This window comes from Rhizomucor pusillus (assembly GCF_041956525.1).
Source record: "Rhizomucor pusillus strain CBS 183.67 unplaced genomic scaffold VTP01scaffold_3, whole genome shotgun sequence".
In the NCBI taxonomy this organism is placed as follows: Eukaryota; Fungi; Mucoromycota; class Mucoromycetes; order Mucorales; family Lichtheimiaceae; genus Rhizomucor; species Rhizomucor pusillus.
Window position 1 is genome coordinate 213,510 of NW_027192145.1, and position 23,276 is coordinate 236,785.

Here is a 23,276-nt window from a genome sequence, read left to right on the forward strand (position 1 = left end):
GAAATCCCGCCTTTTCCGCCTCCACCCACTTCCTTCCTGTTTTCTTCACGGTTGTAAATATCATGTTCTTGTCTCGAACTGCTACTGCTTTGAAAGCCTCGGCTACCAAGGTATACTCGGTCGTCTATCGCATATATATATCCCAATAATTTAACGTTTCTGCAGCATAACTCGGTGCGTGCCATTACCACTGCTTCTCCCAGCATTACCCAGGCTTTCAATGGCCAGAAGAAGGCCAATGTAAGTTACCTAAGAAAACTCAAGCTGTGAACTCGTGCATTTACATATTATTTATGCAGGGTAACTACACTGTTACTCTTATCCCCGGTGACGGTATCGGTCCTGAAATCTCGCAATCCGTGAAGAACATCTTTGCAGCAGCAAAGGCTCCTATTGATTGGGAAGAGGTTGATGTCACTCCTGTTCTCAAGGACGGCAAGACCGTTATTCCCGAGGCTGCTGTTGAGAGTGTTCGTCGCAGCACTGTTGCCCTCAAGGGCCCTCTTGCCACGCCTATTGGCAAGGGTCACGTTTCTCTTAACTTGACACTTCGTCGTACCTTCAACTTGTATGCTAACGTCCGTCCTTGCCGCTCCGTTGCTGGTTTCAAGACCCCCTATGAAAACGTTGACACAGTACTTATCCGTGAGAACACTGAGGGTGAATACTCTGGTATCGAACACGAGGTAAACTTTCGTTGCTGCTTGGAGAATACTTCGCGCTTCTAGTGGAGCTTATCTTCCAAAATGTCAGGTCGTCAATGGTGTTGTTCAATCCATCAAGCTCATCACCAAGGAAGCCTCCGAGCGTGTTGCTCGCTATGCTTTTACTTACGCCGAGTCTGTCGGTCGTGACCGTGTCACCGCCGTCCACAAGGCAAACATTATGTAGGTCGCGCCTACTCAGGCTTTTGCACTGTATATTCATCTATGCTGCTATTTAGGAAATTGGCTGATGGACTTTTCCTTGATGCTTGCCGACAAGTTTCCAAGGATTTCCCCAACATCAAGTTCGATGAGGTTCTCTTGGATCGCGCATGCTTGCACGTAGGTCTTGTAAACCTTCCAAGTTGTAGAGTAGGCTCACACTAAATGGTTTTATAGATCGTTTCTGATCCCTCCCTTTACGCTGATACCGTCATGGTCATGCCTAACCTTTACGGTGATATTTTGTCTGACATGTGCGCTGGCTTGATTGGTGGTCTTGGCCTCACCCCCTCCGGTAACATCGGTCGCGATGCCTCTATCTTCGAAGCTGTTCACGGTACCGCCCCCGACATTGCTGTACGTCAGATCTGCTTAAGCCCTTTTTGGAATTGTCCCTCTAATTTTTTGATAACATAGGGTCAAGACAAGGCTAACCCTACCGCTTTGCTTTTGTCTGGTATCATGATGTTGCGTCACATGCGTCTCTACGATGAAGCTGCAAACATTGAGCAGGCAGTTTTCAAGACTATTGCTGAGGGCAAGAACCTCACCGCCGACTTGGGTGGTCGTGCTACCAACACTCAATACACTAACGCCGTCATTCAGGTAAATTGAAACTGAATAAAATGGGTTCGATCGATACTAACTTTTAGCAATAGAACTTGAAGGTCTAAAGCCATTGTATTCCATCTCAATTCCTTACTCAAAGGCCCTCATGCATATATTCTAATAAAAAGATAGAGCTTGTCAAAAATCCCCTATTATTGCATACAGTCATTCTATCATGGAAAAACTCTTTGCCCGTGTCAGATCAGATAACGTGCTCAAGTCTTGATTGCCGAAATGACAAAGCCTTTTTAGGCACCAGAACGTTTTATTTTCTTGACCTTTCTACCGCCCTTCTTTTGGAAATCTCTCCAACTATTTACACGCTGGTCACGGGTAGCTTCCCATTGTTTGGCTTCTTCCTGCTTCCGCTTTCGCAAGATTGCCTCTTCTTCTGCTTTTCTTTTTTCAGCACCTGAAGCGTCGATCGTCGTTAGTCATATGGGCTATATGTTGACAATATTATCTAGTTACCCTCCGCTTCCATTTCCATCTTTAATTGTCGTCGCCTTCGTAGCTCCATCTCGATGAGAAGAGCCTTGACTTTGCTTTGCATCGCCTTTTGTCCTTCATCAGTCTTCAGAAACGAATATTGCTCCTCGTTTGATTCAATTATCGTTTTTGGTCTTTTGTCTTCCTCGTTATCATCTGTCTTTGCCACGACCTGTGTTTTCACCTTGTATCCATGTTCCCGTAACGTTTCCACTTTGGCTTCCTCTATCACGCCCAGCAGGAATCTGACCCGATTTTCGTCGTTAAGCTCTGATTCAGCCTTCTTCAATAGATTGAAGGCTTCTTCAGCTCGCTCATGTTTGACCTTGTCAGGATGAATCATTAAACTCTTTTTACGATATTGCTTCTTGACTTGATTGCTGTCGGGTTCGCCATATGGCAATTCAAGAATTGCAAACGGATCAAGCTTGAAGCTCCCAAGCACGCGTTCTATTTCCATGTGCTTCTCAGATTGCGTAAAATACTTTTCGAGATCATCATCTGGCATTTCGTGTCGCTTGGAAAGCAAAAGAGGAAAAAGGAGCGCAACTATGGAATATGAGTATGCAGAAAAGATTCTGCCCAAAAAGTCCCCTCTGGTAGTCATTGATGCATTATCTTAAAAAGGCAAGTTTATGCATCAAAGGGATATAGCAGTGAGCTCGCATATTGCGTACAAGTACTTTGGCGGTCGCTACGCTCCCTGCACTTGATTCGCTGCGCTCGTTCCCCGTAACCGAAAAGGTTTTCAGCGTAATCCGCATTAAATGATAACCTCGCTTGGGCTTCATAAACCTCCGTTCTGCGGCGGTTTTGCATCCGATTTGTTTCTGCAGGCAAGCACAACGCCATCGAACTCCCGGTTTATTCGGACCAGTGCTCGATGGAATACGCTCTTGAGCTGTTGGCGCACATACGCCCGGCATTTTCGGCTTAGTCCATAACGATAGCCTTAATCTCTTTATTTCTTGAAAGTGTTGGAGCGCTCCTTCATTCGGTCAAATTATGAGCAGCTTTCTTTAAATGTCAATCTCGAGAATAGTACTCAGGCTTGTAGACAGCCGCGAACGTGATCATGTTCTCTGAGTGAGGTCAAGATCCTTGCATCGATTTATCCAAACGACGATGTGGATATGCAGGGCATAACCTGCTGGTAACTCATTAATTATCAAGTCCATTGCAGTGTCTGCAGGTATTCTTAATCTAGTGAAAAGTGAAGGGAAGTATCTTGGAAACTCACAAAACTATAAAAAAGGATCGTAACTTAAGCAGAAGGTAACTGCACGCCCCGCACAAAAATTTAGTGCTTCCATAAGCGCCAACTTCCAAGTCAAAAAATCACTACGCGCCTGGTTTCCTTCCTCTCTCACTTCACACGATGTTGCGACCCGTAACTGTAACGGCGCCAAAAGCAGTCGGTCCACCACGAAAACGTACATTACCACCATGTAGCTCGTACAAACAGGCGTTTGAGGCAATGAAAATTCGACGATCCGGATGTTACTCCTTGATTGCGCTTTTCGTGTTTGCCAGTTTCTTCACAATCGTATTCCAAGCAAGACTAGGTGCGTACTGTTAGCCCATTTGTAGATCGACACGAACAATTAATATGCTTGTGCAAACAGCGTTTCCTACCAGTTTTCTTTCAAGGCAAACCATTACATTTGCAATCGCAGTGACCATTATATCATTCATTTTACTTTTAGCACACCTTCAACGTTATCAATGTAAGCAATGCAAATTCAGTCGAGTGATGAGGACGAGTAATTTAGGGCTTCTCAATAGTATGGCGACCAATTCAAACGAGCAAAGCTGCAGACATCATGTCAAAAGTGAGATCGACCGACAATTGGATCATGGTTACGTTATATGCGTTTTCAGGATTTTTCCTTGTGCGGCTGTATTTTGGACATCTTATTGCTGACACTTATACCGAGAATCTATTTGTATATCCTCAAGGGTAAGAAGCTTAAAAGTTTGGAATGAGTCTATAAACTCATCAGTATTTCAGACTGCATATTCATCGTGCAAACGTTCGTCAGCTGAACGAGGACAACCTGTTTGTATCCTTCTATGGAATACTCCTTGGATTGTGTTTTGCAGTGAGGCATATCTGGAAAGGAGAATGGGAAGTTCAAATGTCGACTCTACAGGTACAGTCCGTTGTTTGGTCGTCAATGGAACCATTGCTTAAGAATATTCCCTTCTCAGCTGCCAAAATATTTGGTACTCAAATGGAGTCTAGCCACCATTTTGTATCGGGGAGGTATATGGTCCCTTCAGGTGTTTGGCTGCGCCTATGTTTCATTCTTGCTATTTGACGGCTCGCTGTACCGCTTGGCAGCCTCTTTCTTTGGATTTTATACAAGGTATGTATCTATATATCCATCCATGATAAGTAATGCTAACTTAATTCGAAACAGCGTGCTTGATGCTCCTATTGTCGGTTTCGGCTGGCTGGATCTATATCTTGTTGCTCGAACGATATTAGCCGGCTGCCTGACGGTTTGCATTTGGGAAACCGTAGATCGAGTCTTTGACGTTTTCTATGGAACCGTATGTATGTTGACTTGCTAGCCTTCTACATCTTCTAATGTCTAGAAATAGATAGAGCTTATCAGCGATCAGTATGAAAATGCAAATGCATTGTTGATCTCTGGTCTGCAAGCAAAGGATGATTCTGTTATTCAGGTACACATCGCGATATTGCTGTATCCAAAGAACCTTTTCTCGTATCCTAAAGTTTACATTTACAGGCAACAGCTTTTGCCGAGTTAGCGCATATTTCGAAACAGATGCCAAAGAGACGTGCGACTATCTTCTTGGATGCGAGCAAGAATATGAATAACACGACATGGTCCCAGATCTCTACGGAATGTCTGAAAATAATCGAGACTCTGAGAAACAATATTGAAATTGAATACACTGGAATCAAGTTAGGTGGGTATTAAGCATAATAGGCTATTTTTGTCGGTCATATTTTCTAATCACTTAAACATTAGCGGCAGCTCCTGTTCCAGCAGCAAAAATGCAAGAACCGCAAAATGTAAACCGTATTCAGTTACAGGATGCCAATGTCTTCCTTGCTCCTCGGGTGGATACAGCACTGCTCGATGATAGGACAGCCACATTATTTTCGCACGTCTGGACGCCTACGGCTTCTGTTCTTAAGGAAGCCTTACCTGCTAATGCAATTGCGGCTCCTCAACAAGCCCCGAAGGATCTTGTCTTCAAGTTATTACAAGCGTTGGAGACAAAAGCCCAACGATGGAACTGGTTTCAAAAATTCCGTGCCGTTACAGCAGAGAGGAAAACACGTAGCATATTTAGTAACTACTTCGTTGTAGTCTCCGCTGTCCAAGGTAACGGAAGAGCTGGGATAGGAACTGGCCATATGCTAATGTATTTGATACACCATGGATAGCGCTTGGCAATCTCGTTTCTTCTTCATTCAAAGAGGATGAATACGGATTAGTACAGCGTGATGTGAGAAAGATCCTCAACAGTCTTCAAGCAACTCTTGATGCAGTTGAAAAAATCGTAAGAAACCCTCCGCCTGGATACAAGCAATTAATCAGAGAGCATTCTTCTCCGGTTCTTCTCTTGGAACCAGAAGCTGTCTTGCTAGGTAAAAGATTAGCCACATATCAATACCGAATTGCGACTGACGCAAATTTTGATAGCATTACGCGACTCCATAAATAATATCAAAATAACCTTTCATGAAAGCCTGTCGGATATTTAGAATAGCAATAAAAGCATCTGTGATTTTTTTCGTTTGCTCTTTTTGAGCAGTACATGAGGATAAAGTCTGTATGTACAAATCTCCTCGAATGAACATACAGGAAAAGAAACCTTAGTCGTATTTTTCTCACTCAGTAGGTTTTATAATAACAGATTAGATTAGACAAACTGTAGCCATTACTATTATTACAATCTTGTTGATCTATTCTAAACACCGTGATATACTAGTTATGGGCTGGCTCAAAGTACTCATGTAGCGCTGAAGGTCGATAAGGCGTACAAAGTTCATGCATCAGAAAAGTCACGGCAATTGGTCCGATTACTGGGTTTTGCTACTACATGCTCCTTCCTCATTTTGAACGTAATATTGTTCGCAGAAACCGTACCCAAAAATTGAATTTTGCGTACCCGTATGCGTACCCGTACCCGTACCCGTAGCAACCGCACCAGCATTGGCAGCGGCATTCTTCACAAAATCATATATTTTTTACACGTAGCATATCTTTTAACACCAAGTCTTTCGGCAAAAATTCTACATGCCAGAGTAGATGTATACTGGTGCTAACCTCGCAATGTGATTTTGCAATATCAGCTTTTAAGGTGGTCCAGCTATTCCCTTCTGGCAAACTTCACATTCTTGATCGCCATAATCATCGTGCCATTCATTGTACTTTTATTACTCCTCGATCATGATACATATCTCGAGTCTATGCAGCACTGGATTAATATACGAATATAAATTTAAGCTTTCCGCATCAGTTTGTGGAGCCAATGCAAGTAAGCGAGATCACGGTAATCATTCCATTAATAAGTGGACTGTAGATGTCTTCCGCCGGCGGTCTCGTAGATTCCAACATCAGATCCGAGGTTCTCCTAATAGAAGGATGTCATATTCCAGCATACTTCCACATAAATTCAATTAGTCATCTCGATTGTCATCGTGCTCTTCGGATAATAAATCCAGGAACAGTAATGAAAAGACGGCCGAATTCAGTAGATATGAGATAAACCATGATGCTCCAATACAATTAGTGGACAATGCACATATATGAGACTATATACCAATCCTCTTGCCAAAGAGCATGGCTAACCGTTAACACGTCTTCGAAGAAGAATTTTCAAGAGTCTGTAGGTAACTGATCTTTTGGTCTTTTGACTTCTCTCAGTACATCGACGTCTCACAGTCCTTTTTCTCTCCGTTGCTACTGTCCCTCTCTTTGCCTACATCATAAAGGATGTACTGCATGCTCCAATCTTCCTCTTGGTGAAAATCTCAGATATGAGAAACTTCTGGAAATGCGTACATATGAAGGAAGGTAAGAAGGATACTATAGCTTCAAATTTTACGAGTAACGGAGGAAAGGAAGGAAAAATGATGGGATGGACGCGATATCCTTCCATAAATACTGTCCGGTGGTTTCATGGATTTTAATTAATTAGGTAGATCTTCGGCTATTCATTAGACGGAGGAAATGATTCCAGTCGGTAAGAGATTACCCGGGTATTAAACCCCAATTTTTCGGCTCAGAAATCTTGATAACTCTATGCGACGCAGTTTGCAACTCACACATAAGATAGCAAGGTGGTATTAAGAAACTCGCGGAACGCCTGGTCAATCCATAGGTTAGTTTTGATTTAATCTAGTTTTCCACAAAAAGCATGAATACACAGGTGACGGTTGCTACAGATAAACAAATTATATTTCGACGAAGTTTGCCTTAAGAGCAGAAACATTTACTGAACCAATTATGCCCGAGGATTTTGATGAGACATAGAATGGGACAGTCTATATTTCTGGTGCCTTCAAGTACTGAGCTATGCGACTAGTGAAAGCGGTATAATTGCTGGCTGTATCCATCTTTGCAGTTGCATAAATCAGGAGTGTCGGAAGTGGCTGCCCTGTTTATGTATACCATCACACGTGGTTGGATTTGTTTATACATATTGCAAAAGTGAGGCGTGAGTAAAGTCCAAAAGTATTCGATTGCTTCGTTGCGTCTGCGTTTGCTGCGAAGAATACAGAATGTGCAGAGCGATATATGCAGATGATAGGTAGGGTCTTGCATATGACCTGAATAGTTCTGCATGGAGACACAATAAAAAAGCAACGTAGTTTCCAGAAATTCAAAGGTCGTACATTACAAGCTTATTTTTGTACTACTACTTCAAACTGACATGACGTCTGCTACGGGAAACTTGTGCTGTTTGGTCAGCAGAGAAAACGACAGCATTGAAACTGTGGAAATGCACTAGATAGCATTAACCTTAATTCACAGTACTTGGCAAGTGGAAAGTATACGACATGTCTTTTTGACATGCTGCAATGCGGGGAACATCGGCCACGAGTGTGCGCGTGAGGTGCAAACAGTTTTTGGATACGACTGGGGTAGAGTGACGGGTCGCGGACCTAGGCCGACAGGGCCAAGCCGAAGAATGGTTTGATGAAGAACGCAGTCCCCTCTCACGTAATAAAGTCTATGGCTCTCATGCAACCGTGGGTCTGTTGCAGTTCTTCGAGGGCCAACATTATATCGAAGAACATTTTCAAAATAGACAGCGGTTTCCGACAATCGACTCGCTTTCTCATGATGATATTAGAATCCAAAGCGTTGCTTCAGACATAAAGTTTGATTATAGCAGTTGATAATATTTACGTAGCGGATACATCGTTGCTTCCAGCAATTCTTTCCAGAAGCACGACAAATAGATGCTCAGCCACCCGATGATCATCTGTTACATCGACGTTTGCGGTTTTTGTCCTGTTTCAGCAAGAAAAAGGGGTAAATAACCATTTCCACCACGAGCCAATGCGGGATCAAGTGCTTCGGTTGCTTATAAGCTTAAAATGTGCGACTTGCTATTATTGACTTTACGACGTAATATTAATTCGGTAACGGGCAAATGTGTTACCGATTCTGAAAGCAGGTAGGTCGGACTGATGGCACTTGTGGGCCAATTGAAGCCGATTGCGTGATCTGACGCCTTAGCTTGCGTGCTAGGATATAAAGCCTTGTATTTTTCCTTTAATGTCCAGTTTTCCCGTTCTTTTACATCGCCCCTTTCTCGAATGACGGACTCGCTCCAGAAGAACACGGGTCCCATAATACTGGATTATGAAGAAATATCATATTTCAGACTAGCGGCTCGGACGTGCCGGAGATTGCCACATTATGCCAAAGAATACCTATCCAGCTTCTTCCCCATCATCTACTGGATACATAGGTACAACCTTACCTGGCTTATTTCGGATGTCATTGCCGGCGTAACCGTTGGAATCGTTGTCGTGCCTCAAGGCATGGGTTATGCTAAAATTGCAAATTTGCCACCCGTAAGATATTCATCAGAAATCATCTTTGCAGTTCTTAATGTCCTCAATAATCTTTTTAAACTGTAGGAATATGGTCTATATTCTTCATTTGTAGGCTTATGCATATATTGCTTCTTTGGCACTTCAAAAGACATTAGCATTGGTCCAACTGCAGTCATGTCGCTTCTAGTCGGTCAAACTATCTTGTCGGTGGTTACGCCAGATTCAGGGTATACTGGACCACAAGTGGCGGCAGCCATGGCATTGTTTGGGGGTATCATTGCTGTATTTATTGGTCTCGTGAGACTTGGCATCCTGGTTGATTTTATCCCTGGTAAGTATGCATTTATTTTGTTTTGAGAGTTTGCAGAAATGTACTGACAGCATTTTTTCATCAGAACCGGCTATTGCAGGTTTTATGAGTGGATCCGCCATCACAATTGCTATTGGACAATATCCCAAACTGTAAGTTACTTGGGTGGCTTTTTCATTCTCTTCTTGTGCTGACCAGAAAAAAAATGCTGAAAGATTTGGCATGCACAATGTTAACACGCACGACGCAACATATCTCGTATTTGGAAACTTCTTTAAGAACTTGCCCGATACCCATCTGGATGTTGCGTTCGGCCTTGTGGGTCTTGCTTTCTTGTACGCTATTCGCTACGGAACAGCTCATCTCGGCCGCAGATACCCGCGCTACGACAAATTGTGGTTTCTGATCAATATTATGCGCAACGGTATGCTTGTCATCTTTGGCACCCTAATCGCTTTTCTTATCCAAATCGGCAAATCACAAAGTCCTATCAGTATTCTGAAAACGGTTCCAGCTGGTTTCCAAGCTCTTGGTGTACCCAGCGTGGATGTCGGGCTTTTGTCCAAGATAGCTGGTACGCTCCCTTCGGTCGTCATTATCTTGATTCTCGAGCATGTCGCTATTGCAAAGTCCTTTGGACGTCGAAATAATTACAAAATTAATCCCGATCAAGAGATCATTGCCATTGGTGTCGCTAATATCATTGGTGTCTTCTTTGGTATGTGCATATCATACAATACTTACCAACTATCGCCGGTTTCTCTAATCAAAAGAATAGGCGCATACCCCAACACAGGATCATTCTCTCGTACAGCGATCATGGCCCGAAGTGGTGTCCGCACACCATTAGCTGGCGTATTTTCAGCCCTTGTCGTCTTACTTTGTCTGTACGCCTTGACACCTGCATTCTATTACATTCCAGACGCTATCCTGGCCGCAGTCATTATTCACGCAGTTTCTGATCTAGTTTCTGGTCCGAAATTCGTGCAACATTTATGGCAGATCAATCCACTGGAACTTTTCACGTTCGTTGCCGCTATTATCATCACCTTCTTCACGACGGTCGAATATGGCATCTACGTTTCGGTTGGCCTCTCTATATTCTTTATGCTAATCAGAATTGCACGTCCACGCTATGCAGTACTTGGCCGTGTTCCTGTCCGACCCATTAAACAAGAAGGCCCAGCAAATGCCGACGAAAAAGATTCTGGCGAAGTTCAATACGTTTACGTGAGAGAAAATCACCCAACCTTGCATGAGATGGTTGAGCCTCCGCCGGCGGGTGTTGTCATCTTTCGCATCGACGAATCGCTTACTTATCCGAATGCCGGCTTCGTTTCCGACAAAATTATGCATTACATCCAGGACAATTTCGTTGCCGGGCGGCTTCCACCAACCAAGAAAGGTGATCGTGCGTGGAATGACAGTAGACCTCTTGTGAAACCTGAAGAGATAGAAGCTGTCCAAGCGTCTTTGGAAGCCAATGGACGTAAACTCAAGGCTATTGTCATGGATTTCTCTGGTGTCAACCATCTCGATTCCACCGGTGTTCAAGCTCTTCTGGATCTTAGACTAGCCATTAACCGTTACGTCGATCGGGAGGTTGAATGGCATTTTTCTAGCTTAGCAAGTCCGTTCATACGGAATGCATTGATCATTGGTGGTTTTGGCAAGCAAAATGGTCGTGAATCTCTTCCCCTTGAACTACTGCCTGTTGTCCCGCCAAACAAGGATGCAGTACAACAAGAAGACAGACGATCACAGAGTCACTATGATTATTATCATCAAGACGATGAGTTTGAAATCGATATTCCCGAAAAACGTGCTTCGCTATCCATCCGATCCTCACCAACCATCCATGATGATGACCTGGAAAGTGCTCGCTCCGTAAATTCTACGAATTCTGCAAATGTAAACACACCCTCATCGCCCAGCCTGAAAGACTACTATCATCTCTTGGAGCGCGGCGTTCCTATCGATCGATACCCATTCTTCCATTGGGACCTTGAAGACGCCGTTCGTGCCGCAACTATTGCCTGCAGTAAAGACTAAGGTCCGGATTCATTGTCGTTCCAGTTTGTACTATATACCTCCCTTGCTGTAAATTCTTGTTGATTTTTTGTTCTGTTTCATGTACTATATATAAAGCATTCCTTTTCTCGTCGCTTTGATAGAATTGACAAGGAATGTTTAAATTTCGCATTCATTTTCGCATATTGCGCACTTTGTTCTTGCTTATCCCTCATATCTTCACAGCCCTCTCCTTCTTCTTTGGAAAATAGCGTCTCTCTATGCTGGATCGAAGCAATAGCCCTTCCCATATAGCACATACTGCCTCTCAAATACATCCAAGGTCCATCATAGACGCACTAGCAGGATATCTAGATGCAGGAGAGGACGAATCACAACATCCGAGCTTGTACACAGTCATTATAGCTATTGCCTGCGTATCTGCCATAGCAACGTGTGTTGCAATCGGGGTTGTCGTCACTAAGTTGATCGCAAGAAGATGGCAGCAGTCAAACAAGTCATATTTCAATCTGGACTCGGTTAGCAGCAGTGATCCTCCTGGCGCTGCGTGGCTGTCAACTAAAGTATCCGATCAGCCAGCCCAGATGGTGGCAATGGAAATATCTAGTTCGAGGGACTCCTCATCTACCCCGGCAGCTGTATCGGAAAAGGAAGGGGTTGACAACAGGGAAAAGAACAGCAATGATGCATCGGCTGGACAGGATAGCAAAGACAAAACTATTGACATTGTCAAGCCTTAGAGGTCATGCGTGCAAGCGAATGACGAGAACAAAGGAAATGCATCCGTCACTTTCCAATGTCTATTGTGTCATAACAGCAACAAGGAAGCGAACCGAGATAAGAATCTCCTGTTGGGTCTCAAGTTTGTAGTTTAACCAGGCAATGACTGGTAACCTGATAAGGTTATTCATGTATTGCTGCATGGAAATAATAGTAATATATAAAAAGAAAACGTTCAATGTGTCTTTCATGCTAATCGATAACCGAATTGAATAATCTAAAGTATTCTAGAGAGACATTCACTGCTTGACACCCCCAATTGCACGAGCATCATTTACAAGTTGTCGGTGATGCCGAGAAGGCATGGCAAGGATGAATCAATGATTTTTGTGATGAATAATTATGCTTTAAACCAAATATTCGCAGTGAGAATGCTAACCGATAGCCCCTGATATCGAAAGACACGCTCTATTTTCCTCTCCGCTCAGTCCATGAACCCCCAAATCTCAAGGTTCATCCAGCTTTGGACATTTTTTTTGCATTGACACATTTCTATATCAGTATGAAGAATTGCAGAAACCGGTAACTGGAGATCGTCCGTCCCTCCCCCCAAGTAAAATACTTTCTTTCTTCAGCACTGTCTCGGCCTCAATTAGCTCTATGTATATAAACCGGGGTGCTTGTTTCTTCCCCTATTTCACACGATTTCTATTTGAGAAAAAAAAGGCAGAACTTTTTTTATTCCTTCTTCTTTTTCTTACTTTGCTTTAGTCTTCAACCGGCGTCCGTAAATCGAGCCCTCCAGGACATTCTTTTTTTTTTTTTTGATTCCCTCCTCTCTCCTTCCTTGTCTCTCTAAGCATTTCATTATTCACGGCCATGAATTATGGTGCAAACGGTTCTGCATCCTCTGTTGCTCCACCCTTATCGCCGACGTTGACAGTCTCCTATCCATCTTCATCGGAAGCTGCGCAGCCCGGCAAATCTGCAGTAATCGACCTAGAGAAGCAGAGTCATGCATTAAATCGAGAGGAAATTGTTAATGTCCATTACACGGACTACGGTCATGATATACAAGTCCAGAATCGGACGTCTATGACGAGATGGCAGCAGTCGCTATTCCGATTACGGTATGCTCGTTTCAAGGTACGTATATGCTTACAGTACAAAGCTTTGCCCTTCCGTCATGGGAGAAAGATAAATGGAAAGATTACTGAAGGCACAATCTGCAGACTAGAGATTTTCTAGCAGAGTTCATTGGTACACTCATACTGATACTGTTGGTAGACGGTGTAGCCGCGGAGCAATGTCTAAATGTCGTCAATAAATCTTGGCTCATTGTCGCTCTCGGAAACGGTATGTGCGATTTCAAAAAGGGGAACATTGATAAACAACAGATCGTCGCGAGATAAGAGAAGATTCTCATCTGGATTCGTTGTAGGACTTGCTGTTTTATTTGCGATTTGTATATGCGGCCATGTCTCGGTAAGAATCCAGAAACTTTGTAATAGAGAAATATTTTGGTGATCTTTTTCTGACTACATTTATGGTTTACTAGGGAGCTCACATGAATCCGGCTATAACTGTCACATTCTGGCTATTTAAAGGCTTTCCTAGCAGAAAGGTGCCGGTATACATTGCAGCGCAGTTCCTGGGTGCATTTTCAGGTGCTGCACTCCTTTATCTGGTTATACACCCAGCTCTGCATCAATTTGACGGTGGAACACGATCAATTCTTGGCGATTACGGAACAGCCGGCATCTTTGCCACCTATCCACCGTTATATGTCGGCATCGGTCCTGCAATTGCTTCAGAAGTTGTCGGCACTGGACTTTTATCACTGCTCGTTATGGTTACTGGCAATCCCAAGAACCAACCTTTCTGTGCCATACAAGGGATCGTCGTTGCATCAGGCATCACCGCTATCTTGTTAGCTTTGGGGTACACATCTGGATTTTCTCTCAATCCGGCACGAGATTTAGGGCCTCGGCTTTTCACCGCCATGGCCGGTTGGGGGATCGATGTATTTCGGGTAGCAAATTATTACGCTGTAGTTCCAGCTTTTGCACCTTTCCTTGGAGCATTCCTAGGTGGGTTTACTTACACCATCTTTATTGATCATTCCAGTATCAGCGGAATGATGCAAGAACCCGTCTGAAAGAGTCGACCGTAACAAAGGAAGCCCCCAATTCAATTGTACATATACCAAATGATACCCGCAATTGCTCTCCTTGTTTACACACACCATCACCCAGCTACATGCAAGTTGTCTTACTGACGCTCATTTCTTTTAACCGTCATAATCTTCCCAGAATGAAACTGCAAAGAGCGGAATTAATACCCCCGTTTCCCTTTTAACAAGCCAAAAGAAAATTAAAAGACGTTGAGTGTAATATTAAATCCGGGATTCCTTAATTATACCACACTAAATAACATTTTTATCGTTGAATGGAGGAGCTACGTACTATCAATCATTGCTACTCATAGCTAAGGTCTACATGCATATTTATTATATCTATGAAAAGCTCGTGGCAAATTTCTTTCAGTATTGCAACGGCAGTCTAGATCCTTGGCCGATTATTTGCGTGCACGGCGCTTAGGGGTAACAAATTATATAGCATGCTGTAACCATGCTATGTAATCGCAAAAACCCTGAACTTTAGCGTCTAGCAGCAATAAATATCCATTGGCCCCTCCTTACACCGCTGCAGAGCACGTAATCTGTCACTTTCGTAGGTAGACAAGTATACAAAACCGATCACAACCTTTCTTACCTCAATTCGCCCTAATGGGGTAGGGAGATAAGTTTATAACAGGTCTATTGCTTGACAATATTCTTCGCTTTTTTTCTATTTAATCTTAGCCAGAGACCTGAATAAACGTTGGCGAGGATTTTTATGTCGTTTGTAAAAGAGTCTCGTACAGCGTGTCCTCCTTGACACATTGTGTTTGATCATGGGCAGCATGGGTGACGGTCTGAGATATTCCTGGGGAGAACCCTTTTTAAATACACTTCTATTGGTATTAGCCATTGATTGCTGTACTAACAAGATTGAACGGACATAATCCGCTCGACACAGATGGTCTGTTCGATTGTAATGCTTGCATCGCGTCTGATGTAGTAGCATATTTATTTAAGACGTGGATTGGATACTCTTCTCAGTCACAATAAACCAGCGCTCACAAGTACTGGAAATTATCTTCTCAATAGCCGAGTGGAATGGTTAAGGACATCATTATATATATTGCACAGTTCCTTCCATTTCAATGTGTCTTCCACGAATTTCTTATTGATACTTTTCATGCTATTATTGGCAATGGATTCAAGTGACATTTAGCCTGCAGGTCTTATTGTGCTACGATCTCTTCTAACGCAATGACGGCAGATAGTTTGACGTCGAATACGAAGATGAAAAAGTCCTACCTTTTTATGTATTTTCATTGAATGTTCCTAGGATGTTCTCTGACCATTTCCAAATCTGTGATTTACGCAGTACCTTAAGATTTCCCTGTGTTGACTATTGGAAACTAGACTTAACATACGTAGCTGTTCTTTACAAGATAAAATGTAGGGAACCTATGTTCTGGTTTGCACGTTACTTGGAGACTTAAGAAACTCCGATGGCTTATCTAGCACATTTAAAAACAAAACGCGCCCAAGAGCTTACACAACCAGTAAACAATTAGGTGACAGTTATTCGACAAAGGGATCTTGCAAGGGATGGTCTGTTCTGCTAATCTTCGATCAGATCGAATCAAGCACGTCCATCGAGTTGATTTTTCTCTCAGGTTTTCTCAGTTTCTTGGATTGGAACCACTTATTTCTTGGGTTCTACTTATCTCTTCTCCAACGCGCGTTGGCTCGCCTTCCAAGAATCTGAAAATAGTTTTGGACATTGTTGCACAAGCATCTTTGTCCGTGCAACGCCAGTCCCAAAGTTCTCTCCATCAAAGTCTCTGATGTAAAATAGCTGGAATTCGATCAGGTTGTTTTCAATTTTCCTTTTACTTCTTTCCTTTCTGCACACTATGCTGTATCTTACCAATGATCTGGGCTTGCTGCCGTTCTTTTTGCCCTTGGGCATTATTGGGTTCTACAGATATCTGTGGTTCCTGATCAAAATCATTGCATGGCTTGCTTACCAGCCACGAAGACCGAGAGCCAAACCTACATACAATCCAGAGGAGGATGTTACGATAATTGTACCCACTATTGACGCAGGTGAGGAATTCAAGATTGCTTCACGGAGCTGGCTCGCTTGTAAACCTAAGGAAATCATCATTATCACAGAGACAAAAATGCGAGGGTCACTGCAAGCACTCGCTGACGAGGTTGATCCACAGCGGATACGAGTTTTGACGGTGCCAAAGGCGAACAAGCGACTGCAGATGGTGGAGGGTGTCAATGCTACAACAACCGAAATTTTAGTCTTTGCGGATGACGATGCCATTTGGAAACCCACTATGCTGGACTATATTTTGGCGTGCTTCGAGGATATGAAGATGGGTGGGGTGGGTACCAGCCAGAAAGTGCATGCCATCGATCCCAAAGGAGGTCAGACAGTTTGGGAAATCTTAGCAGGTTATCGATTAACCAGTCGCAACATTGAAATCGCTGCTTCTACACACATCGATAGCGGTATTTGCTGCCTGTCAGGTCGCACAGCGGCTTATCGTACACTCATTCTCAAGGATCCAGCGTTCCAATACTGCTTTACAAATGACTTGTGGCTCGGCAAATATCCACTCAACTCCGGTGACGATAAGTTCCTCACAAGGTGGATGTGTTCACATGGATGGAACACATATGCCCAGATTTGCGAGGAAGCCGAACTTGATTCGACTTTTAAAAACAATTGGCGTTTCCTCAAGCAAGTCTTGCGCTGGACCCGGAATACATGGCGTTCCGACTTCCGCTCGCTCTTCACAGAACGGTATATCTGGCGTCGCCATCCGTATGTCGCTTTTACTATGCTCGACAAGATATTTAACCCCATTACATTGCTTGCTGGACCGGTTCTTGTGACTGTATTTGCTCTCAAACAAACTGTTTTCCTAAAGCCAGGGGCAACTACGTTGCCCGGGTGGAACATTGCGGTTTCCTACATATGTTGGTTGCTTCTAACACGGTTCGTTAAACTGTTTCCTCACTTTCTGCGAAGACCACAAGATATCTGGGCGCTTCCTGCATGGTTGATGTTTAATTACTATTTTGCTATCATGAAGATCTACGCCCTTTTCACATTGCATGAGGTACGAATCTTATCGTTTCTTCTGGATGTGAAACTTATTGAGTCATTTTGCTTTATTCGCAAAGGTTGGCTGGGGGACTCGAGCTGGAGTTGGCACCGAGCTTGCAGCAGATATTAAGAAAGACGGAGAAACTGACAATGATAAGCAGAACGTCAAAATTGAGATGACGAATATTGAATCCAAGATACATTGTCAATAAGAAGGCGATTATGGTAATCCACATCATGAGGAATATCACCCTGAATACCATAGGAACCAATTATAGCACACATCTTTCATTTAACCAACACAATTATATCCATTAAAGGACACAGTTTGATGTATGTTTTCATAAAACAGGAAGATCGCTTACTCAAATCAATCCGTCGTACAGGATGAGCATAAATGGCATGGAAGACGTTCAGGATTTTTCCGTTGTTATTTTTAAATGTTCGTAATCGAAACTGGAGAAGCTCGAAATTTACGTACTCTGTTGTCGTCAGCCACGCTTCCATTTGTTTTTAGAAAACCAAGATATATAGTTTTCTATGGTTTTCTTGCTTTGGATTCCACAGCGCGTACACAATTATAATGTTTATGTGTTACATAAACTTGTTCACTTTTTGACTTTTTGAGAAACTCCGGTGATCGCGATAGAAAAGATTTCAAGTTTTGAATGTACGCCGCAATATGTAGGCGCGAAGCCCTATCCATTTGACTCGTGGATCCCTTTTTGCTTTTTGGAGTGTAACCGTTCGGATCGCCTTAGCGCAGGAGCTCTGGACGATTCTGGTCTTTCTTGTCTTTCACTAATTTGCTGTGTGGGAGTGCATCCCGCCACCGGGATATGTTCGGATTAGTCTCTATTTCAGTCTGACGTCGCGAAGAACGGGTTAGTTCAGCCGTAGTATTGCTTTCTCTGGTAGTTCTTCAACGTCTCGATGGCCGGATAAGCCAGCACACGGGCGCTTCTGGGACCGTAGCACATATCGTGTAATAGACGCCCGAAAATTGTCTGCAGCGTTACCATCGCGATGGACTAGATGGTTAGCAAGACGGACAACCTAGTACGCGAAGAACCTTTTCAAGACTATCGTCAAGTCGAGCCATGTCTTGTACTGCTATCACCGGGATGCGCTGCAGAAAACCGAATCGTCGCTCCCGGCCTTGCTCGGTGCAATAATAGCACATTCTTCACGAGAGGTACTCATCGACTCTTGTAGGTATCTCGGTTTCGCTGCCATCTCGGCCATGGCTACGTTGCTTGATCTTTCGGTATAGAGCATTGGCAAGCTTATGATCCATCGGTGCAAGAGCTCCTTTTCTCGATATCCTGCTCATTCCATCCAGATGGAAACCATGGACAAGAGGATGTCTTACGCTGAATGATTTGTTCGGGACGTATTTGTTGAATCATAGCTAAGGTGCTGTTGGCTTGATTCATGATCAGATAGCAAGTCTAGTCAAGACACAACCTTTGCGATATCGCATTGTCTCATATCCGGCGGTCTACGGACAGGCTAGAATAGAAGTTCCATAGATGGATGTCATCGTCGTTTGCCTTGAGCTGGCGAAGACATACATGATATTTGGCATAAGTGCTGTGAGTCAATCCTTTTTTGAGAGCAGCCTGAATATCATTGATGCTGTTAGCGGCCTTGCGAGCTTCAAGCCAATCGCGGTTGGGGATAACTCTGGCATATAAATATCCGCGCTTGATAATAAGTTGTGGAGCTTCGACTTCTTGCTGTGTTGGTTGGAATACACATGCAGCAGCACACACTTCGCCGAAATCCAGACTGATTACGCCATCATAGCGCTGCAAATAATCGAACTTGTCTCCTGCCGAATTCTCTTGCCATATATCTTTTAAGGTTCCCTTGGTAGTGCGGCTCAGCGAAGATTAGAGCTTCAGGGTTTGGAATCTGAGGCGGGGACGATTATTTTTCATCCTGACCGATAACACGCACACCAGCAATATACACGCATTCAAGAAAATTTTAGAATGGTGCTCCCAGCAAGACATCGACTACAAGACGAACCCGTTCGCCAATTTCGTCAACTACCTGGCATATGGTCGTGGAAAATTCGGATGGGCTACGGCGACGCGTCAAAATCGTCGCTTAGCGATTCTAGATTCGTTCGACGATTGTACCTGAATCATTCAGTCGCTTTTATACACTGTATTCTTCAACGCGCTCAATGAACTAATCATCCGACCAGCTAACACATACATGACTACGACATGACACCACTTATTACTCACATACGCTCTATGGGCGAAAATAATGAGTTGTCTACCAAACAGCTCACTATGAAGCTTTGCTGTTTCCTTGCACTCTGTGGCTTCTTGCGCCATCAGACGTTGAACTTCTAGACTCGGATCAGTGCTCTTCCTCATCTTCTAACGTGCTCAACTTTTGCGTCGTCGCGCCAAAGGAGAAACGGCCAAGTCAACGCATCACTAAGACATTCATACCCGAGCAGACGCAGACTCTCTGCTCTGTCCGGTCGCTTCCTATCACTGTTACCTTCGCAACTCACACCCAATTTTTTTCAGAAGTTCAGCTTAACTACCTGATTCAGGACTTACGCAACTTCGATCGGCCTATCGGCACTCAACGCATTGGGAAGCATATCACTGTTCTCATGCAACGCGTTCCTCTCTCAAGTGGAGCTCCCCTTCAAAAGTATGCGCTCTTGGCTCCAAGGCCAACACGCAGACTAAGAAACGAATGCCCACTTCCGTCAGATGGGTGGGGCCAAGCGCCCAATAGGCTCGGAAACGGTAAGTTGCTTTGAGCTCTTTTTCAGATGTTCTTAGTGACGTTGAGATACTTGTGACGCGGTTCATGCTAATTTGAGCTACTATCATTATATTTAACGGCTATTCAGATATAAGATAGTTATATGAAAAAGGGATACATACTACTTTGGAAGATATAGTATAGGAACAGGCAAATAGAGTATGAGAGAAGAAAGAAAAGTACTATCACGAGAAGTGTCTCGCGTCCTTTTTCGAGTTATTGGTTGTCTTGCAAAATTCTCAAAAGCTCGCTGCCAATAAAAGATTTCGTAGTTCATCTATTGCCTCATTTCAGTCTTCATTTGTACAAAAGTCTCAATTATAGCGTTAGCGTTAGCCTAAGCCTTACCCTAAGACCACAGTACTTGACAGCAACTGTAGCCTTGATCTAAGGCTTACCCTTAAAATAGAAACCTCAGGCGAAGCCTTAGTCTATGGCTAAATTAATATAATATCCCACCACCGAAGCGCACAACTTATCTAACTACTCTTCACTCAAGCTTCTTAGCTTCTCTCTCTTCTTAACGAATTCCAAGGTACATATATTTTGTCCTTGCCTCTACATAGGCTTTACTCTCTTCAGGATCTATATCTCCATCCGTACCTTTTTCACTCTATACGAGTCTTCTGCTTTATACGCTTTACGTACATTTCTCTTAACTGCTAAAACAACTCTAAGCTTATTGGCTCACAATAAATAAATTCACAAGCGGACTAAGTCGCAACATTGATTTTGACATCGGAATTTCGGTACAGTCACTGAGCCATTCCTGGCCTAATTTCTTTTTTCATACCTTTCCAGTTAATTATAACTCTTCACAGTGATAAACGACGATTCGCTGCTGCCGACCGCATCTTACCACCATCAGCGCTAAAGCTCTATTGCCATCAAATAACAGCAACAACATCGACAGCAGGGTCGGCTGCCTTCTTTGATGAACGCCATCAAATCACGTAAATCGCTGCTCATCAAGTGTGGTGTGGGAGCAATCGCACTTCTGGTGCTGCTATGGATCCTTTTTTCAGGAGAGCAATACCATCAGCTGAAAGCTTCTGCAGGTTCAAATAACTTTGAGGAGATCACCAACCCAACGCGCAAGTATTACTTGACTTTCTATCTGTCTCCAGCAGTGATGCTAAGTAGGGCTTCTATAAATAGCTCAGACGCCTATACCAGAGGTGGAAGATGATGCACAGTCGTCTGAACACTGCACAAACCCTTACCCCGGTCGTCCACTTGTACAATATGCCCTCATGATTGACGCTGGCTCGTCGGGATCGAGGATTCACGTCTATCGGTTTAATTACTGCAGACAAGAACCTGAGCTTGAAGATGAGATATTTCATGCTATCGAACCTGGGTTATCGCACTACGAGGATGACCCTGAAGCAGCAGCTTTGTCCCTTGACGAGTTGATGCAGATTGCTGTTGAAAATGTGCCTTCGGAACTGCATCATTGCACTCCGATTGCTGTCAAGGCAACCGCCGGTTTACGTCTGCTAGGAGCTGATAAAAGTGAAGCAATTTTGGAAGCAGTTCGTGCACGTCTTCAGGTTAACTACCCGTTTCCGATTGCCGGTGGAGAACACGGTGTAGAGATAATGGATGGAAAATATGAAGGTAGGAGTTAAACTGAATCCGCCATTTCTTATCTCTGATCTATCTTGTATCAGGTGTCTATGCGTGGATAACTGTCAATTATTTGCTCGGCAAATTGAGAAAGAACCAAAAAGGCAATTCTGCTGCAGTATTCGATCTAGGCGGTGCATCGACGCAGATTGTTTTCGAACCGTCCTTTGCTGCTGATGACAAGATGGTCGAAGGCGAGCACAAATTTGTTCTAGATTACCAATCTGACAAATACGACCTGTATCAGCATTCTTATCTCGGTTACGGCTTAAGGGAAGCACGAAAACGTATCAAAACAGAAATAATCGAGGCTTGGAAAGAGGAAGCTGTTCGCAGTGGTCGTGTATACCATCCATGTTTGCCTGAAAATCACACGGAGAAAGTACAATGGCAACAAAATAACAAGACTGTTACAGTGACGCTTATCGGGACTGGAGCCGGCCACGCTGAATGCCGAGCCGTTGTCGAACGTGTCTTCAATAAGGATAAGATATGCTCGATCTCACCATGCGCTTTTGATGGCGTTTATCAACCCCCAATCAGCGATACTTTTAAATCTCGGGATTTGTATGTATTTTCATTTTTTTACGATCTGACGCAACCTCTCGGAATGCCTACAGAGTTTTCAGTCCAAGAACTCGAGGAACTTACAACAAGAGTATGTCGTGGAGAAACTAAAGCCTTCCAGCACGTACCCAACGCAATCGATGAGCTGAACAAATCGCCTGATTACTGCTTGGATTTGACGTACATTTATGGCTTGCTCCGTATCGGTTATGAAATCCCTCCAGAGCGTCTCGTGCGCACCGCCAAAAAGATCCGTGGAGCAGAGACTGGCTGGTGTCTAGGCGCTTCTATCGCCATGATTGATGAAGTCCAGGTCTGCCAAGTCAATTAAGCTAGAAACCGCAACTTTTCATTCCTTGGTTTTCTCCTCCACCCACCGTTTCTTTTTCACTCCTATTCATGTCTGCATTCGAACCATCATCGTGTTGTTTTGCTAGTATTATAGATAAACTAAATGCAATATCACTAAGCGAATTCGATCATATAGTTATCCGTACTTGTTATATCCGATATATTATCTGCAATTGTGTACATCCTTCGTATATATGGCATTGAAGTAGAAAAGCGAGGTATTTTCTTGTGGGTATACTTGTGGGTTACCTTTTAGCCCCATGGGCGAGCCAAAGAAGACTCGTGTCAGCTTCAGTTTCGACTGGAACTTGTCTATATGTAGTCATGCGCAAGAAAGCAAGCTAGATCATCCGGCTATATCCAAATGGCAAAGCCTAAATTTGGACTTGATTGTGTGCCTGGTGATCGACTATTTGAAACTTCCTCAAGAAGGATGATGAGTTGAAATGGATGACAGAGAAATCAAGAATAAAAGGAGTCAGCCTGCCTTCCCGTATTAAGAGGAAGCGCTGGCAAAGTTCGCGCATCAAATGGAAGCCTGTAACCAGATC

At 43.6% G+C, this 23,276-nt stretch overlaps 9 protein-coding genes across 9 annotated transcripts; 7 read left to right on the plus strand and 2 right to left on the minus strand.

Annotated features, from left to right (window-relative positions):
* Window positions 1–62: 62 nt before the first annotated feature.
* On the plus strand, window positions 63–1,600 carry VTP01DRAFT_6267 (uncharacterized protein; the record flags this gene model as incomplete). Its single annotated transcript, XM_069385149.1, has 8 exons — window positions 63–110; window positions 166–240; window positions 300–686; window positions 754–887; window positions 944–1,046; window positions 1,104–1,283; window positions 1,344–1,532; window positions 1,586–1,600. 8 exons carry the CDS (start codon window positions 63–65, stop codon window positions 1,598–1,600), a joined length of 1,131 nt encoding a protein of 376 aa, XP_069242640.1.
* A 183-nt stretch (window positions 1,601–1,783) lies between these two features.
* VTP01DRAFT_6268 (uncharacterized protein) lies at window positions 1,784–2,532 on the minus strand (the record flags this gene model as incomplete). The annotated part of the gene is made up of 2 exons (XM_069385150.1): window positions 1,784–1,947; window positions 2,007–2,532. 2 exons carry the CDS (start codon window positions 2,530–2,532, stop codon window positions 1,784–1,786), a joined length of 690 nt encoding a protein of 229 aa, XP_069242641.1.
* Window positions 2,533–3,402: 870 nt separating this feature from the next.
* Window positions 3,403–5,769, plus strand: VTP01DRAFT_6269 (uncharacterized protein; the record flags this gene model as incomplete). Its single annotated transcript, XM_069385151.1, has 11 exons — window positions 3,403–3,589; window positions 3,650–3,751; window positions 3,810–3,984; window positions 4,036–4,177; window positions 4,236–4,393; window positions 4,448–4,580; window positions 4,632–4,715; window positions 4,781–4,964; window positions 5,027–5,386; window positions 5,449–5,652; window positions 5,708–5,769. 11 exons carry the CDS (start codon window positions 3,403–3,405, stop codon window positions 5,767–5,769), a joined length of 1,791 nt encoding a protein of 596 aa, XP_069242642.1.
* Window positions 5,770–8,835: 3,066 nt separating this feature from the next.
* VTP01DRAFT_6270 (uncharacterized protein) lies at window positions 8,836–11,440 on the plus strand (the record flags this gene model as incomplete). The annotated part of the gene is made up of 5 exons (XM_069385153.1): window positions 8,836–9,096; window positions 9,163–9,409; window positions 9,474–9,540; window positions 9,604–10,106; window positions 10,167–11,440. 5 exons carry the CDS (start codon window positions 8,836–8,838, stop codon window positions 11,438–11,440), a joined length of 2,352 nt encoding a protein of 783 aa, XP_069242643.1.
* A 239-nt stretch (window positions 11,441–11,679) lies between these two features.
* On the plus strand, window positions 11,680–12,159 carry VTP01DRAFT_6271 (uncharacterized protein; the record flags this gene model as incomplete). Its single annotated transcript, XM_069385154.1, has 1 exon — window positions 11,680–12,159. One exon carries the CDS (start codon window positions 11,680–11,682, stop codon window positions 12,157–12,159), a length of 480 nt encoding a protein of 159 aa, XP_069242644.1.
* An 859-nt stretch (window positions 12,160–13,018) lies between these two features.
* Window positions 13,019–14,297, plus strand: VTP01DRAFT_6272 (uncharacterized protein; the record flags this gene model as incomplete). The annotated part of the gene is made up of 4 exons (XM_069385155.1): window positions 13,019–13,285; window positions 13,372–13,495; window positions 13,581–13,624; window positions 13,698–14,297. The coding sequence occupies 4 exons, from the start codon at window positions 13,019–13,021 to the stop codon at window positions 14,295–14,297; spliced, it is 1,035 nt and encodes a 344-aa protein (XP_069242645.1).
* Window positions 14,298–16,168: 1,871 nt separating this feature from the next.
* On the plus strand, window positions 16,169–17,591 carry VTP01DRAFT_6273 (uncharacterized protein; the record flags this gene model as incomplete). The annotated part of the gene is made up of 3 exons (XM_069385156.1): window positions 16,169–16,361; window positions 16,431–17,392; window positions 17,457–17,591. 3 exons carry the CDS (start codon window positions 16,169–16,171, stop codon window positions 17,589–17,591), a joined length of 1,290 nt encoding a protein of 429 aa, XP_069242646.1.
* Window positions 17,592–18,264: 673 nt separating this feature from the next.
* VTP01DRAFT_6274 (uncharacterized protein) lies at window positions 18,265–19,772 on the minus strand (the record flags this gene model as incomplete). Its single annotated transcript, XM_069385157.1, has 6 exons — window positions 18,265–18,435; window positions 18,587–18,690; window positions 18,752–18,830; window positions 18,885–19,190; window positions 19,414–19,468; window positions 19,642–19,772. The coding sequence occupies 6 exons, from the start codon at window positions 19,770–19,772 to the stop codon at window positions 18,265–18,267; spliced, it is 846 nt and encodes a 281-aa protein (XP_069242647.1).
* A 1,340-nt stretch (window positions 19,773–21,112) lies between these two features.
* Window positions 21,113–22,705, plus strand: VTP01DRAFT_6275 (uncharacterized protein; the record flags this gene model as incomplete). The annotated part of the gene is made up of 3 exons (XM_069385158.1): window positions 21,113–21,272; window positions 21,337–21,798; window positions 21,852–22,705. 3 exons carry the CDS (start codon window positions 21,113–21,115, stop codon window positions 22,703–22,705), a joined length of 1,476 nt encoding a protein of 491 aa, XP_069242648.1.
* Between the last annotated feature and the right edge of the window lie 571 nt (window positions 22,706–23,276).